This window comes from Opisthocomus hoazin, chromosome 25 (genome assembly GCF_030867145.1).
Source record: "Opisthocomus hoazin isolate bOpiHoa1 chromosome 25, bOpiHoa1.hap1, whole genome shotgun sequence".
In the NCBI taxonomy this organism is placed as follows: domain Eukaryota; kingdom Metazoa; phylum Chordata; class Aves; order Opisthocomiformes; family Opisthocomidae; genus Opisthocomus; species Opisthocomus hoazin.
The window spans coordinates 5,570,358-5,587,086 of record NC_134438.1 but is presented as its reverse complement, the minus strand read 5'-3'; the positions used below and the strand labels follow the sequence as shown (position 1 = coordinate 5,587,086).

General features: G+C 68.8%; 1 protein-coding gene across 1 annotated transcript in view; it reads right to left on the bottom strand.

Moving 5' to 3' along the window:
* Positions 1-16,352, bottom strand: part of CELSR2 (cadherin EGF LAG seven-pass G-type receptor 2) — a 33,301-nt gene extending 16,949 nt beyond the window's left edge. Inside the window, 12 exon segments of the mRNA XM_075443096.1 lie at positions 63-176; positions 294-443; positions 445-480; positions 1,859-2,028; positions 2,117-2,242; positions 3,265-3,428; positions 4,679-4,836; positions 5,543-5,631; positions 6,571-6,686; positions 7,805-8,027; positions 9,671-10,315; positions 12,386-16,352. Coding sequence (XP_075299211.1) covers positions 63-176; positions 294-443; positions 445-480; positions 1,859-2,028; positions 2,117-2,242; positions 3,265-3,428; positions 4,679-4,836; positions 5,543-5,631; positions 6,571-6,686; positions 7,805-8,027; positions 9,671-10,315; positions 12,386-16,352 — 5,958 coding nt within the window.
* Between the last annotated feature and the right edge of the window lie 377 nt (positions 16,353-16,729).

The following is a 16,729-nucleotide window of genomic DNA, read 5'->3' as shown; positions in this document are numbered from 1 at the left end:
TCCCCAAGCCCATCCCCCCCTCGCCCCCACCTCCGTGCCCCCCGTGCCCCCCATGCCCGTACCTGCAGGCAGCCGCGGAAGCCCATCTCCACGGTGCCCCCGTCGCCCTCCAGCCCCCCCAGGCTCAGCGCCTGCAGCCGCAGCCCCTCCAGCTCCCCGGCCACCTCAGCCACCGCCTGCGGGCACGGGGGACACGCAGACACCCATGGGTGCCACCGCGGCACCCACCGGGGAGCAGGGTGGGCGCCTGCCCCACGTCTCGGCTTCCCCCCCCCCCCCGGGTCCCCCCTTACCTGGTGGCGGCCGTAGTCGAGGGTGAGGAGGAGGAGGGTGGCAGGGGGGTCTCGCCCGGGGCCCCCCCGCAGCTCCAGCTGCAGCTGGTGCCAGTCGCCGTCGTTGACCTTGGCGTGGGGCAGCCGCAGCAGGGCCAGGCGGCCCCCCCCCCTGCCAGACGCCCGCCTCCGCCTGCCCCTCGCTCAGCTGCGGGGGGTGCACGTCAGGGCCCCCCGCACCCCGGGCATGCCCTGGCACTGCCCCCCGGCAGCCCCCCCCAGGGGCAGCCCCCCCCAGGAGCAACACCCCCAGGGGCAGCACCCCCCCCAGGGGCACCCCCCAGGGGCAGCACCCCCCCCAGGGGAAGCACCCCCAGGGGCAGCGCCCCCCAGGGGCACAACCCCCCCCCACGGGCAGCATCCCCCAGGGGCAGCACCCCCCAGGGGCACACCCCCTCCCCCCCAGGGACAGCACCCCCCCCCAGGGGCAGCACCCCTCCAGAGGCAGTCTCCCCCTCAAAGCGTTATCTCCCCCCCAGCACTGTACCCCAGGCCAACACCCTCCAAAGGGCAATGCCCCCCCAAAGGTGGCACCCGCTGGCTCTGCCCCCCCCCAGGGCAATACCCCCCCATGGCAATTCCCACCCCCCCGGACGGTAACCCCCCAAGGGCAGGACCCCCCCCAGCAATACCCCTGTGCCAATACCCCCCCAAAGTGAATACCCTCCGGGGAAATACCCCCCCAGGGCAACACCTCTCCCCAAGGGCAATGCCCCCCTCCAGCACTGCCCAGCAGGGCAATACCCCCCCCGGCAATAACCCCCCCCAAGGGCAAGAACCCCCCGGCATTGCCCCAGGGCAACAACCCCCCCTCAGCCATAACCCCCTGGGGCAATACCTCCTATGCCAGTACCCCCCTCAAGGCAATACCCCCCGATGCCAGTACCCCCCATGCCCATAACCCCCCCAGGGCAGTACTCCCGGGGGCTGGCACTGCCCCCCCAGGGCAATATCCCTATGCTGGTACCCCCCCTCAGGGCATTATCCCCCCCCATGGCCATAACCCCGGGGGCTGTACACCCCTGCACCTGCCCCCCCAGGCAATACCCCTATGCCAACACCCCCCCCAGGGCAATAACCCCCCAAGGCAAAAGGCCCCCCCATGGCCGTAACCCCCTGGGGGAATACCCCCCCTGGCACTGCCCTCCCAGGGCAATACCCCCCCCATGGCTATAACCCCCGGGGGCTATAACTCCCCTGGCACTGCCCCCCCCAGGGCAATACCCCTATGCCAATCCCCCCATGGCCATACCCCCTAGGGCAATACCCCCCCTGGCACTGCCCCCAGGGGCACTGCCCCTATGCCAATCCCCCCATGCCAATATCCCCCCCCCCCCAGCTATAACCCCCGGGGGCTACACATCCCCTGGCACTGCCCCCTCCAGGGCAATACCCCCCCCAGGGTAACACCCCTATGCCAATCCCCCATGGCCATACCCCCCCAGGGCAATACCCCCCCCCAGGGGCAATGTCCCTATGCCAATCCCCCCCATGCCAATTCCCCCCACCCGGCCGCCCCCCCGGGCCCACCTGGACGCTGAGGATGGTGCGGGGCCGGCACTGGCCCACAGCAGGACCCCCCCGGGGTGCCGGGTGCGGAACATCAGCCCCAGGTGCCAGGGCAGGGTGAGGGGCAGCGCCAGCCCCCTCCAGGACACCCGGCTGCTGCCCAGGAACCGCTGCGGGCTGGCCATCTCTGCGGGGAGACGGGGCGCGGGGTGGGCGCTGACCCCCCACCCCACCCCGGGAAGCCCCCCGCCCGCCCCAGTGCCCCCCCCCAGTACCTTCCTGGCAGGTCTTGCCCCCGAAGCCCAGCGGGCAGCGGCAGCTGAAGGTGTCCCACTCGTGGACGCAGGTGCCACCGTTGCGGCACGTGCCCGCGTCGCACAGCGTCTTCTTGGCTGGGCAGCCTGCGGATTGGGGGGGGCCCAGGGGGGGTCACGGCCCCCCCATCACCCAGGGGCTCTGCCCCCACCCCCCCCCAGCCAGCCCCACGGCCTGGTGTGCCCCAGCCCCAGGACTCCACGCCCAGGGGGCACCGAGACCCTCGGGCAGGGGGTCCCAAGTGCCCCAGGCCACCCTCCAGGGTGCCAGCACGGTGCCAGCCCCAGACCCCTCACCCAGCCCCACACCCTGGCACCCCACTGGCCCCATACGCCCCAGCCCCACGCCCAGAGGGCACAGAGACCCCCAGGCACCACCCCAGCCTCACATGCCCTTGACCCCCCTCCAGCCGTGGCACCCCCCGTGCCCAGGGGACACAGCCCCCCCATGCCCCCTGCCCCCCCACCCAGCCCCACAGCCCTGGCACCCTCTTGCCCCCACATCCCCCACCCCCATGTTCTCATGCCTAAGGGGCATGGAGACCCCCAAGCGCCGCCCAGCCCACTGTCCCCTGGACCCCCACCCAGCCGCAGAGCCCTGGCACCCCCCTGAGCCCCCACCCCATGCGCCCATGCCCAGGGGGCACAGCCCCACCCATCCCCACAGCCCTGGCACCCCCCTGGTCCCCCACCGCATGCCCCCGTGCCCAGGGGACACAGCCCCCCATGCCCCCTGCTCCCCCACCCAGCCCCACAGCCCTGGCACCCCCCTGCCCCCCCCCCATGCCCCCTGCCCCCCCCCACCCAGCCCCACAGCCCTGGCACCCTCTTGCCCCCACATCCCCCACTCCCATGTTCTCATGCCCAAGGGGCACAGAGACCCCCAAGTGCTGCCCAGTCCCATGTCCCCTGGACCCCCACCCAGCCCCACATCCCTGGCACCCCCCTGACACCCCCCACCCCATGCGCCCATGCCTGGGGGGCACAGTCCCACCCAGCCCCACATCCCTCGGCACCCCATAACCCCCCACCCCGTGCCCAGCGGGCACAGCCCCCCGCCCCCAGCCCCAGGCATTGCCCCCCCGGCCGTGCCCCCCCGTGCCCCCCACCGGGCAGGGTGCCGTTGTTGGCGATGAAGGCGGCCATGTCGACGGGGCGCTGGTCGATGTGGAGGTGCCGCATGCACCCCACGAACTGCCGGCTGCGGATGGGGAAGCTCTCGGGCAGGGTGGGCACGCCGCCCAGCAGCAGCGGCCCCGTCAGATCCAGCGACCTGCAGCACCCACCGTCACCCGGGGGCACCCCGAGGGACCCCCGACGGACCCCCAGCCATGGGAACTCCAAGTGACCCCCCCCCCCCCTCCACCTCCTCACTCATGGGGATCCCAAGGGACCCCCAAGGGACCCCATGGGACTCTTCAACTGTGGGGACCCCAAGGGACCTCTTCACCCGGGGGACCTCAAGGGACACCCCCCCCATCCCCTGTACCCACGGGGACTCCAGGTGACCCCCCCACACACACTCCTCCCTCCCATAGGGAGCCCAAGAGATCCCTCTACACCCATGAGAAGCCCAAGGGACCCCCACAGGACTCCTTAACTGTGGGGACTCCATGGTAACTCCAAGGGACCCCTCCCCATCCCCCACCCATGGAACCTCAAGAGACCCCTAAAGGACCCCAATCCACCCCCCATAGGAACCCCAAGGGACCCCCAACCCCCTCCCCATGGGGACCCCAAGGGAACCCCAAAGGATGCCACCACCCACGGAGATCCCAAAAGACCCCTCCCCACCCTCTCACCCATGGTAACCACAAGCGACCCCTAAGGGATTCCCAACCCCTGTCTATGAGGACCCCAATGGAACCCCAAGGGACCCCACCACCCATGGGGACCCCAAAAGACCCCTCCCCACCCCCTCCCCCATGGTAACCCCCAACCCCCCTCCATGGAGACACCAAGGGACCCCCCAACCCCCTCCCCCATGGGGACCCCAAGGGAACCACAAGGGACCCCCCCCATGGGGACCCCCCACTCACACATCCTCCTCCCACGTGGACCCCAAGAGACCTCTCCTCACCCCCCACCCATGGGAACCCCAAGGGACCTCCATGGGACTCCTCAACCATGGGGACCCCAAGGGACCCCGCTACCCACGGGGACCCCAAAAGACCCCTCCCCACCCTCTCACCCATGGTAACCCCAAGTGACCTCTAAGGGATCCCCAACCCTTCTCTATGAGGATCCCAAGGGACATCCCCCGCCCCCCATGCGGACCCCAAGGGACCCCTAAGGGACACCCACACTGCCCCCCCCATGGGGACCCCAAGGGACCTCCATGGCACACCTCAACCATGGGAACCCCAAGGGACCCCACCACCCATGAGGACCCCAAAAGACCCCTCCCCACCCTCTCACCCATGGTAACCCCAAAAGACCTCTAAGGGATCTCCAACCCCTCTCCATGAGGACCCCAAGGGACCCCCCCGCCCCAGCATGGGGACCCCAAGGGACCCCCCTCACTTCTTGCTGCCGGACTGGGTGCCCTGGGCGGCGCAGGAGTAGTTGCCCAGGACGGGGCCGAAGCGCAGGGCCATGCCGGTGTCGCAGTCGTCCACCGTCACCACGGCCACCTTCTGCTCCGAGGGGCCCTGGGGCAGCCCCCACCGCCCCAGCACCGGCTGGGGGCAACGCCGGAGCCGTGGGACCCCCGCCCCGCCGCCTTCACCCCGCTCCTCGCCCTCCCTCTGCCCTCCGGCCCCCCACCCTGCTCCCCCTTCCTGCTGTCCCTCCAGCCCCCCAACCCTCACCCCACTTCAGCCCCCCAAATCTCCACCCTGTTCCCCCCATCCCTCCAAGACCCCAAACCCCCATCCCTCCAGCGCCCCAAACCCCCCAGCCCCCCAAATATCCACCCTGTTCCCCCCATCCCTCCAGCCCCCCAAACCCCCACCCTCCAGCCCCTCCAGACCCCCAAAACCCCCACCCCACTCCCCTCCATCTCCCAAATCTCCACCTTCTTCCCCCATCCCTCCAGCCCCCCACACTCCAGCCCCTCAAGCCCCCCCAGCCCCCCAAAACACCCACCCCACTCCCCTCCAGCCCCCAAATCTCCACCCTCTTCCCCCCATCCCTCCAGCCCCCCAAACCCCCACCCTCCAGCCCCTCCAGACCCCCAAAACCCCCACCCCACTCCCTCCCAGCCCCCAAATCTCCACACTCCAACCCCTCCAGCCCCCCAAACCCCCACCCTCCGTCCCCCAAATCTGCACCCTGTTCCCCCCACCCCTCCATCCCCCCACCCTCCAGACCCTCCAGCCATCCCAGTCCCCCAACCCCCCCCCCAATCCCCTCCAGCCCCCAACCCCCGCCCCGTGCCCCCCCCACCTTGTTGTAGTAGTGGAGCTGGACCCGGTGCCACTGCCCGTCGCTGACACCGCCGGGCACGTAGGGTGACACCGTGGTGGTGGTCTCGCCTGCGGGCACCAGCGGTCAGGCAGCGGGCACAGCCCCGGGAGGGGGGATCGGAGGGATGGGGGTGCCAGGGCTGCAGAGCCACGGCGGCAGGGCCAGAGAGGGGATGCCAGGGATGGGATGCCAGGGACACAGCGCCAGGGATGTCACACATGGGATGTGGTGCCAGGGATGGGATGCCAGGGATGGGATGCCAGGGACACAGCGCCAGGGGTGGGATGGCCAGGATGCCGTGCCAGGCAGTGCCCAGGATGCAGTGCCAGGGATGGGATGCCCAGGACGCAGTGCCGGGCAGTGCCAGGGAGGCAACACATGGCACGCAGTGCCAGGGATGTGATACCCAGGACACGTGCCAGGGATGCAGTGCCATGAGGGCAGGGGCAGGGATGCAGTGCCAGGGATGCGATGCCCAGGATGCGGTGCCAGGCGGTGCCCAGGATGGACAGCATGGGAAGTGGTGCCAGGGACGGGATGCCAGGCAGTGCCCGGGACGCGGTGCCAGGGACACAGTGCCAGGGATGCGATGCCCAGGATGCAGTGCCAGGCAGTGCCAGGGATGGACAGCATGGGACGTGGTGCCAGGGACGGGATGCCACGCAGTGCCCAGGATGAAATGCCAGGGACACGGTGCCAGAGATGGGATGCCCGGGATGCGGTGCCAGGCAGTGCCAGGGATGGACAGCATGGGATGCGGTGCCAGGGATGGGATACCAGGGACACAGCGCTAGGGGTGGGATGCCAGGGACACGGTGCCAGGCAGTGCCCGGGACGCGGTGCCAGGGACAGGACCCACGGGACGCAGCGCCTGGGACGCGACGCCCAGGATGCCGTGCCGGGGATGCACGGCCTGGGACGCGGTGCCAGGCAGCGCCGGGCAGGCGATGCCCGGGAGGCAATGCCGGGGATGCCGTGCCGGGGCGCGGCGGGCGCGGTGCCCGTACCTGCCGAGAAGGTGAGCTGGACCTGCTCGCCCACGATCTCCAGCGCCACGAAGTCGTGCTTCTCGTTGAAGCGCCCGTTGTAGAGCAGGAGCCCGTCCCGCTCCTTGGTGGCAAACCTGGCATGGGGACGAGTGCCAGGCCCTGCCCACCACCCCCCAGCCCCCCCGACGTGCCCCCCCCAAGCTTGCCCCATCACCCCACAGCTCCCTGGGCTCCCCTGTGCCCCATCACCTCGCGCCCACCAGGATACACCAGCACCCATCAGCCCCTGCCCCCATGCCAAGGGGTCACCCCACCAGATCCTGCCCCACTGCCCATGCCCATGGGTGCCCACCACCCCACGCCCCACTCCCCCCACCCTGTGCCCATGGGGAACCCAGCACCCCACACCCCATCACCCCAGATGATGCCAAAGGAGCACCTGCTCCCATTGTCCATGGGACACCCACCACCCCATGTCCAATCACCCCAAATGATGCCCACAGGGCACCCATCACTCCACACCCCAGATGATGCCCATGGGACACCCATCAACAAACACCCTACCTGACGCCAACAGGACACCCATCACCCCACACTCCATCACCCCAGGTGATGCCAATGGGACACCCATCACCCCACACCCCAGATGATGCCCATGGGACAACCAGCACCCCAAAGGGGCACCCATCACCCCACACCCCAGATGATGCCCATGGGACACCCATCACCCCAAAGAAGCACCCATCACCCCACACCCCAGATGATGCCCATGGGACAACCAGCACCCCAAAGGGGCACCCATCACCCCACACCCCAGATGATGCCCATGGGACACCCATCACCCCAAAGAAGCACCCATCACCCCACACCCCAGATGATGCCCATCGGACAACCAGCACCCCAAAGGGGCACCCATCACCCCACACCCCAGATGATGCCCCCCATCACCTCATCCCATTGCCCCAGACCTCACCCATGGGACATCCATCACCCCAAAGGAGCACCTATCACCCCACACCCCAGGTGATGCCCATGCGACAACCAGCACCCCAAAGGGGCACCCATCACCCTACACCCCAGATGACACCCATGGGATACCCATCACCTCACATCCCATTTCCCCAGATGACAAAGACACCCACGGGACATCCATCACCCCAAAGGAGCACCCATCACCCCACACCCCAGATGATGCCCATGGGACACCCATCGCCCTCCCTCAGACGCCCGTGGGACCCCCCCCGGGGCTCACGTCAGGGCGAGGGTGAAGTGGAAGCGCTGGCGGAGCCCGCGGAAGGTGAGGAAGGAGCGCGGGGGGAAGCTGCGGGTGCTCATGGTGCAGAAGGGCTTCTCGTAGTGCCCGGGGGGGCACTGGCAGCGGAACCCCCCCACCAGCAGGTTGAGGCAGGTGCCCCCGTTGCGGCAGACCCCCGGGACGCAGCGGCCCCCCCGGGCGCTCAGCTCGCAGCGCTCCCCTGCGCGAGGCCCAGCTGGCACCCGGCACCGCGCCCAGGGTGCCAGGCACCCCCGGCACCCCCAAAATGGGGGTGGGGGGGTGGGGATCCCCTCTCCCATCCCCCCCCCATCAGCTCCAGAGTGGCTTTATCCCCAGCTCCATCGCCGTGGCAACCGCCTCCCATCACCATGGCAACGGAGACAAAGTACCCCCCCCAGCATCCCCTCCCCCACCAGCTGACACCCCCCCACCCGTGTATCCCATGGGGGCTGGGGGTGCCAAGGAGTCCCCAGGGTTGGTGGGGGCTGTCCCCAGTGCCCCCAGTCTCCCAGTGTCCGTGGTGTCCCCCCCTCCCCAGGCCAGCCGTGGTGGGAGCAGATGGGCGGGCCACCGCGTTGGGGACAGAGTGTCCCCGCACCCCAGGGTGTCCCCAGGGTGCCCCCGACCCCCTGCAGGGAACACGCTGGGGGGGGGCGGGACAGAGGGGACAGGCACCAGGGGGACCAGCCAGGGAGGGTGACGGGGGGGACAGGGGAGGGGATGACGGGGAGAGGAGGGAGGGAAGAGGAGGAAGATCAAGGTGTTGGGAGACAAAGGAGAGGAGGAAGTGAGGGGGGACGGAGAGATGGATGGGGATGGGGATGGTGGGAGGAGGTGTGAATGGAGGGATGGATGGAGGGATGGACAGAGGGATGGACAGAGGGATGGACGGAGGGATGGACGGAAGGATGGACAGTGGCGGAGGGCTGATGGCAAGGGAGGGATAGCTGAGGAAGGAACGGATGGCGGAGGGCTGAAGGGGAGCAGGATGAAGGGATGACCATGATGGGTGGTGGAGGACCAGCAGAAGAAGGGATAGATGAGGAAGGCTCACGAGGAATGGGATGAAGGCTGATGGGGATGGATGATGGAGGACTGGAGTGGGCCAAAGGGACAATGGGGATGGGTGACGGAGGGACACTACAGAAGGGACAGATGATGGCAGGCTGAAGGGGAGTGGGAGGAAGGGATGATGGGGACAGATGACGGAGAGCTGAGGAAGGGGTGGATGATGAAGGGCTGAGGGGGAGCGGGGTGAAGGGATGTTGGGGAAAGGATGATGGAGGGATGGAGAGCTGAAGGGAAGGAAGAAGGGATGATGGGGATGGATGATGGAGAGAGAGCAGAAGGTATAGAGGATGGAGGGCTGCAGAGGAGCTGGATGAAGGGATGATGCAGATGGATACCAAGAGGAAGGGAGGGATGGAGGGATGGAGGGAGGGATGGATGGATGGATGGATGGATGGATGGATGGAGGGCTGAAGAGCAGCTGGATGAAGGAATGAGAGGGATGGATGACGGAAGGACAGCTGAGCAAAGGGTGGATGAAGATGGATGGATGGATGGATGATGAGGATGTATACCAAGAGGATGAGATGGATGGATAGATGAATGGATGGATGGATGGGTGGATGGATGGATGGATGGTGGATGGATGGGTGGGTGGATGGATGAGGGAGGGCTGAAGAGGAGCTGGATGAAGGGATGACGGACAGACAGCCAAGAAGGGGTAGACGGAGGGGAGCTGGATGACGGGGATGGACACCAAGGGGACGGGATCACCGCTGAAGGGGACAAGGTGACATCAGGGACGGCCGATGGAGAGAGGCGCCGGGCTCTCACCGGTGAAATCCTCGTGGCACTCGCAGGTGTAGCCGCCCTCGCGGCTCCGGCACCGCCCGTTGCTGCCGCAGGGGCTGGAGTAACAGAGGTCGATCTCCGTCTCGCAGTAGTCGCCGGTGAAGCCGGGCGGGCAGCGGCAGCGCAGGCCGGTGACGGGGTGGATGGGGCGGAAGAGGATGGTGTCGGAGGCGAGGAAGGGCGCCGAGCTGTCGAACTGGAGGACGGAGACGCAGCGCATGTAGTTCTCGCAGGGTTCGCGCAGGCAGATGTTGTCGTCGAAGGGCAGGACCCGCTGGGCCGAGATGGCGGCCAGCAGCGAGCGGTTGAGGTAGAGCCGCTCCTGCAGCTCCTCGGAGGAGAAGAAGCGGGCGCCGTGCCCCGAGGCGGGCAGCAGCACCGAGAGGCTGACGTTGAGGATCCGGGCCGTCCCCACGTCTGTGTCCGTCTGGATGTTGAAGAGGACAACGCGGTGGCGGGGGGTGGCCAGGACGGCTGCCACCCCCTCCAAGAAGCGGCTGAGCAGCGGGGAGAGGAAGCGCTCCTGGGACATGTCGGCCAAGCGCAGGGTGATGCTGTTGCTCAGCATCTCGTCCGTGATCACCGTCACCCGCAGCGTGCACTGGGCCGTCGCGCTGTGCACCCCGTCTGCGGGTGGGGACGGGGACAAGGGATCAGTGACAGCACCCGCCACAGTGGGATGGGGACGGTGAGGGCGATGGGGCACCCACCCCGCTTGGCCACTGCAGGATGGGGATGGGGATGGCAATGGGGCACCCATCCTGCTTGGCCACCATGGGATGATGACAGTGATGGCGATGGGGCTCCCATCCTGCTTGGCCACCACAGGATGGGGACGGTGATGGCAATGGGGCACCCATCCCACTCGGCCACTGCGGGATGGGGACAGTGATGGTGATGGCGATGGGGTGCCTGCTCTGCTTTGCCTGGCCACCACAGGATGGGGATGGTCCTGGCTATGGGGTGCCCACCCTGCTCAGACACTGCAGGATGGGGTGACATTGGCTATGGGGCTGGCACCGGTTATGGGATTGGCACGGGTTACAGGGCGCCCGACCCTCCTGAGCACCACGGGATGGGGATGGGGCTGATCATGGGCACCCATCCTGCTTGGCCACCGTGGAATGGGGACAGTGCTGGTGACTGCCACTGGTCATGGGGTGCCCATCCCACTGGGCCACTGCGGGAGGGGGACGGCGATGGGACACCCATCCCACTGGGCCACCACGGGAAGGGATGGTGATGGGGCACCCATCCTACCTGGCCACCATGGGAGGGGGACAGCACCTGATCAGGGCACCCGTGGCGATGGCCACCGCGGGTTGGGGACAGCGGGCGGGGGGGTGGCACTGGCTATGGGGCACCGGTCCAAAGGCACCCAGCAGCACCATGGGGTGAGGGTGGGGGGGCAAAGGCTCTGCCCGTTGCGGGGGCACCCACCCCCCCTCCTCCTCCTGGCGGGACGAGGGGCAGCGGGACGCAGGACAGATGGAGAGCGGGCGGACAGATGGACAGAGGGAGCATGGGGGGAGCCTGGGGGGTGGCGGGAGTGACCCCGAGGGAGGGGGGCAGGGGGCTGGGGCTGCCCGGTGGCCAGTGGCCGGGGGGGGGGGGTTGCCATGGCCGCAGCCGCGGGGGCCCAGCGATGGCCGGACCCTTTGTTCCCCTCCCGGCTGCCCCCGTGCTGGGGGGGGCACGGCCTGGGGGGCTCCCTGCCCCCCACCCTTTGTGCAGCTGGAGCAGGGACCCCAGCCCGTGGGAGCCTGGGGGTGTCCGGGGGGCGATGGGGGACATGAGACGTCAGGGTGCAGCCCGTGACTCAGTTTCCCTCCCTGCCCGGGGGCGGCCAAGGAGCCGCTCCCCCACCCTGGGATGACTCCCCCTGCAGCACCCCCGGCCCCCCCGGCTCAAACCACAGTGAGCATGGTCCCCGCCCTCGGTCCCCTTCCCGCCAGTGACCCCCCAACCCCCCCAAGCAGATGCATTGGGTTTGGGGACCCCCCAACAGAGCTGCAGGGGTGCCAGGCCCCCCCCCCATACACACACCGAGCCCTGTGCCCCCCCCCCTTCAACACAAGTGTTGGGGCCTTCTGGAAACACAGGGGCTGGGGGGCCAGGACCCCCCCAATATACTACACTGGACCCTGAGCTCCCCAGAATTCACCCACCGGGTCCCCCATAGCGTGCCAGGACCCCCCCCCCCCATGCACACACCCGGCTCTGCCCCCCCCAGATACATGCACAGGCCCTGTCCCCCCCCAATACACGCAGTGGGTCCTGCCCCCCCCAAACATGCACAGGGCGGGGTGCCAGGACCCCCCCCCTCAAATGGGGTCTTGCCGCTCCACACCCCCCCTACAGGGCACTGACACCCCCCCCCCCCCAAATAAACACGCACTGGTGGATTGGACCCCCCCCAGACACCCAGGGCTGAGGCTGGGTGTGGGAAGGAAAAGGGGGTGCTGGGGACCCCAGCTGCCTCCAGCTGGGATGTCTGGGGTGCAGGAGGGGGGGTGGGGGCAAAGCATCCCCATCACCCCCCCGGATCCGGATGGGGGGAAGCAGCCGAGATGGGGTGGTGGGACCCCGAACCACCTCAGCACCACACAAAATCAGGGTGGGGGGCACCCCCAATGGCTTCGCCAGCCCCAAACCTTGGCCCTCCGAGCCACCCCCCCCCGGGACGGGGGGTCTTACCTGAGACGGAGACCCTCATGATGGCCTCCAGCGGGCGGTTGTTGTCCAGGGCCGGGCTGAGGCGCAGGTCCCCGCTGCGGGGGTCCAGCAGCACCAGGTTGAGCTCGTTGCCCTGCTCGAAGGCGTAGGTGAGGCTGTCGGAGACGTCGGGGTCGTGGGCCGGGATGCGGCCGATGACCCCCCCGGGGAAGCTGCCTGAGCGGTTGGTGATGTAGTTGTTGAAGAGGATCTCAAAGTTCTTGAGTTGGGGGCTGTTGTCGTTGGCGTCGCGAAGGCGGACGTGGACGGTGGCCCGGCTCACCAGGGGGGCCGAGGTGGCTTGGACCACCATGACGTACTCCGCCTTGGACTCGTAGTCCAGGTCGGCCAAGGCAGTGAGCTCGCCAGAGAAGATATCCAGCTGGAAGACCTCGGGGATGTTGCCCTCAACGATCTGGTACATGATTTGGGCGTTGGTGCCCTCGTCGGGGTCGGTGGCCGTGATCCGGGCCACCACCAGCCCAATTGGGCTGTTCTCCTCCACAAAGATGTCGAACTCATCCCGCTCAAAGACTGGTGGGTTGTCGTTGACGTCCAGCACCGTCACTTGGATCTCCACTGGTGTCCGCTTGGCCGGGACCCCCTTGTCAACGGCAAACGCCCGCAGGGTGTAGAGTGGCACGTTCTCCCGGTCGAGGCGGCGCAAGGTGCGGATGATGCCCGAGGTGGACTCGATGATGAAGTCACCGTCGCCATCATCACCTCCTTGGAAGGTGTAGAAGACCCTGCCGTTGAGCCCCGAGTCGCGGTCAGTGGCTGAGACCTGGAGGACGCTGGTGAAGGCGGGCACGTCCTCGTAGATGGAGCCCTGGTAGGAGTCACGGAGGAACTGGGGCGCGTTGTCATTGACGTCGCTCACCAGGATCTCCAGGTAGGTGGTGTCGGACTTCTGCGGGATGCCGTTGTCCCGCGCTGTGATGGCCAGGGTGTAGGACACCTGGTCCTCGTAGTCCAGCTCCATCTGGGTGGTGACAGCCCCCGTCTCGGCGGTGATGCGGAACTGGGGGATGCTGTCCTCCATCAGGTAGGTGATGCGGGCGTTCTCCCCTGTGTCCTCATCTGTGGCGCTGATGACCACCACCGTGGTGCCCACCGGCCGGTCCTCGTTGACATTGACGGTGTAGTGGGAGCTCTGGAAGACGGGTCGGTGGGTGTTGGCATCGGTGACGTTGACGACCACCTGGGCGGTGTCCTGGCGGGTGCCGTCGGAGGCGGCGATGGTGAGGAGGTACTGCCGCTCCAGCTTGTAGTCCAGGGGCAGGGCGAGGGAGATGAGCCCACCGCCGCTCTGGCTGGTGATGGAGAAACGGTTGCGGGTGTTGCCGCTGGAGATCTGGTAGGTGATGACACTGTTGGCATCGCGGTCGACGGCGGAGACGGTGAGGACGCTCGTGCCCACCGCCGCGTCCTCATTCAGGCGGGCGCCGTACTCCCGTTGCGTGAACTCGGGGCTGTTGTCGTTGACGTCCAGGACGGTGACGCTGACGCTGGCCGAGGAGGCCATGGGGGGGTTGCCCTGGTCCTGCGCCTCCACCCCGAAGCTGTAGAAGTCCACCGCCTCCCGGTCCAGCTCCGAGGCCACCACGATCCACCCGGTGCTGTTGTTGATGGCGAAGGGGAAGCCGGCGCCGGTCTCCAGGAGGGTGTAGACCAGCCGGCCGTTGTCACCTGAATCGGCGTCGATGGCTTGAACATGGATGACGGAGTAACCCACCGGCACGCTCTCCAGCACGGTGGCCTGGAAGGGCGTGCTGACGAAGATGGGCGCGTTATCATTGACATCCAACACCTGGACAACCACCAAGCCGCTAACGTTGGAGAGGGGCGGGCGGCCGCCGTCCTGCGCCCGGATCCGTAGGGTGAACTCCTTGCTGACCTCGTAGTCCAAGGGGCTGACCACGTCCAGCGCGCCCGTCTGCGCGTCGATGTAGAAGTGGCCGCGGGTGTTGCCGCTGACGATGCTGTAGTGCACCAGGGCGTTGCTGCCCTTGTCACGGTCGGTGGCCGTCACCCGCAGCACGGCCGAGTTGGGCGCCACGTCCTCGGGGACCTGCGCCACGTAACGCTTCTCGCTGAACTGCGGCGCGTTGTCGTTGTCGTCCTCCACGGCGATGCGGACGGTGGCCGTGGCGCTGCGGGGTCCCGGCTCCTGGCCCTGGTCCGTGGCCTCCACCAAGAGCTCGAAGGCCTCCACCTCCTCGCGGTCCACGGGGCCGCGGGTGCGGATGACGCCCGAGCGGGGATCGATCTCGAAGACCTCGTTGGCGCCACCGGCGTTGAGGAGCCGGTAGAGGACGTTGGCGTTGGGACCGGCGTCGCCGTCGGTGGCCCGCACAGTCAGCACCTCGTAGCCCACCTCCAGGTTCTCCCGCACGCTCTCCCGGTACTCGAGCTGCTCGAAGGCTGGGTCGTGGTCGTTGGCGTCGCTCACCGTCACCGTCAAGGTGGCCATGGCGCTGCGCCGGGGCGTCCCGTGGTCCTGCGCTGTCACCCGGAAGACGTGGGTGCTCTTGCTCTCCCGGTCCAGGGGTGCGGCGGTGGTGACGGCGCCGGTGACGGGGTCCATGGCGAAGAGGGCGTCGGAGCGGCTGTCGAAGAGGGCGGCCATGGTGTAGCGCAGCCTGCCCGCCTCCCCCTCGTCGGGGTCCACCGCTGTCACCCGCGTCACCGGCGTCCCCGCCGGCTGGTTCTCCCCCACCGACGCCTGGTAGCTGGAGGGCTGGAACTGCGGCGCCGCGTTGGGGCTGCGGCGGGGGCGGCGGCGGGTCCTGGGGCTCCCGGTGGCCCCCGCGCTCCGGGGGTCCCCAACGGCCCCCCCATCCATCAACTGCCCGGTGCTCCTGCTGTCCCTGGGGACTTGCCCAGTCTCCCCAGTGCGTCCAGTGTCCCCAGTGCTCCCGGTGTCTGTGGTGCTCCCGGTGTCCCTGGGGATCTGCGTGCTTCCAGTGTCCATGGTGCTTCTGATGTCCTTGGGGATTAGGTTTCTCCCAGTGCTCCCAGCGTCCGTGGTGCTCCCGGTGTCCCCAGGGATTCGGCTTCTCCCAGTGCGTCCAGTGTCTCCAGTGCTCCTAGTGTCCCTGGGGATTCTAGTTCTCCCAGTGCTCCCAGTGTCCTCAGAGCTCCTGCTGTCCCCAGGGATTAGGGTTCTCCCAGTGCGTCCAGTGTCTGCGATGCTCTCAGTGTCCCCAGGGATTTGGGTTCTCCCAGTGTCCACGGTGCTCCTGGTGTCCCCAGGGATTTGGGTGCTCCCAGTGCGTCCAGTGTCCCCAGTGCTCCCGGTGTCCCTGGGGATTCTAGTTCTCCCAGTGCTCCCAGTGTCCTCAGAGCTCCTGCTGTCTGTGGGGATTTGGGTGCTCCCAGTGCTCCCAGTGTCCACGGTGCTCCCAGTGTCCTCAGAGCTCCTGCTGTCCCTGGCGATTCGGGTGCTCCCAGTGCATTCAGCGTCCCGAGTGCTCCTGGTGTCCTTGGGGATTCGAGTTCTCCCAGTGCTCCCAGTGTCCTCAGAGCTCCTGCTGTCCCTGAGGACGTGCCCGGTCTCCCCAGTGCGTCCAGTGTCTGCGGTGCTCCCAGTGCTTCCAGTATCCGCAGTGCTCCCGGTGTCCCCGGGGATTCGGATGCTCCCAGTGCTCCCAGTGTCCCCATAGCTCCCGGCGCCTCCATGCCCTGGGGCACCCCGGGGGCCGGCGCTGCCGCGGGTACCCCCGGTGCCGCCTCCCGGAGCCGGTGAGGGCCCGGCGCCGCCGCTGTCCCCGGTGCCGGGGGAGCCGCCGCTGTCCCCGGTGCCGCCGCGGGGCCGGAGGAGGGCGGCGGGCGGGCAGGTGCCGGTGGCGGCGGCGGGGCCGGCGGGCGGCGGCAGCAGCAGCGGCAGCAGCAGCAGCAGCGGCAGCAGCGGCGGCAGCGCGGGCCCGCGGGCGGGCGGAGCGCCCATGGCGCGGTGCGGCCGCTGCCGCCGGTGCCCGCTGCGCCCCCCCCCGCCCCGCGCCCCTCCCGCCGCCCGCGCGCGCGCGCCCGCCGGGGCGGGGCCGGCCCCGCACCGACCTGCGCCGCGCTTAAAGGAGCCGCCGCACCCCCCCCACCCCTCCTCCTCCGTTCCCCCCTCCCCCGAGGGCTGCGGTGACGCACGGGGTGCGGGCCCGACCGGCTTGGCGGGGTGCAGCGCCGGGGGGGGGGGGGAGGCGGGGTGGGGGGGGGGCCACGCCCGGGAACCCGGGCGTGGCCCCCCCCACCCCGCCTCCCCCCCCCCCCCGGGGCTGCACCCCGGCGGTTTCCCACGCTCGGGGAAACTGAGGCACGCAGCCCCCCCCC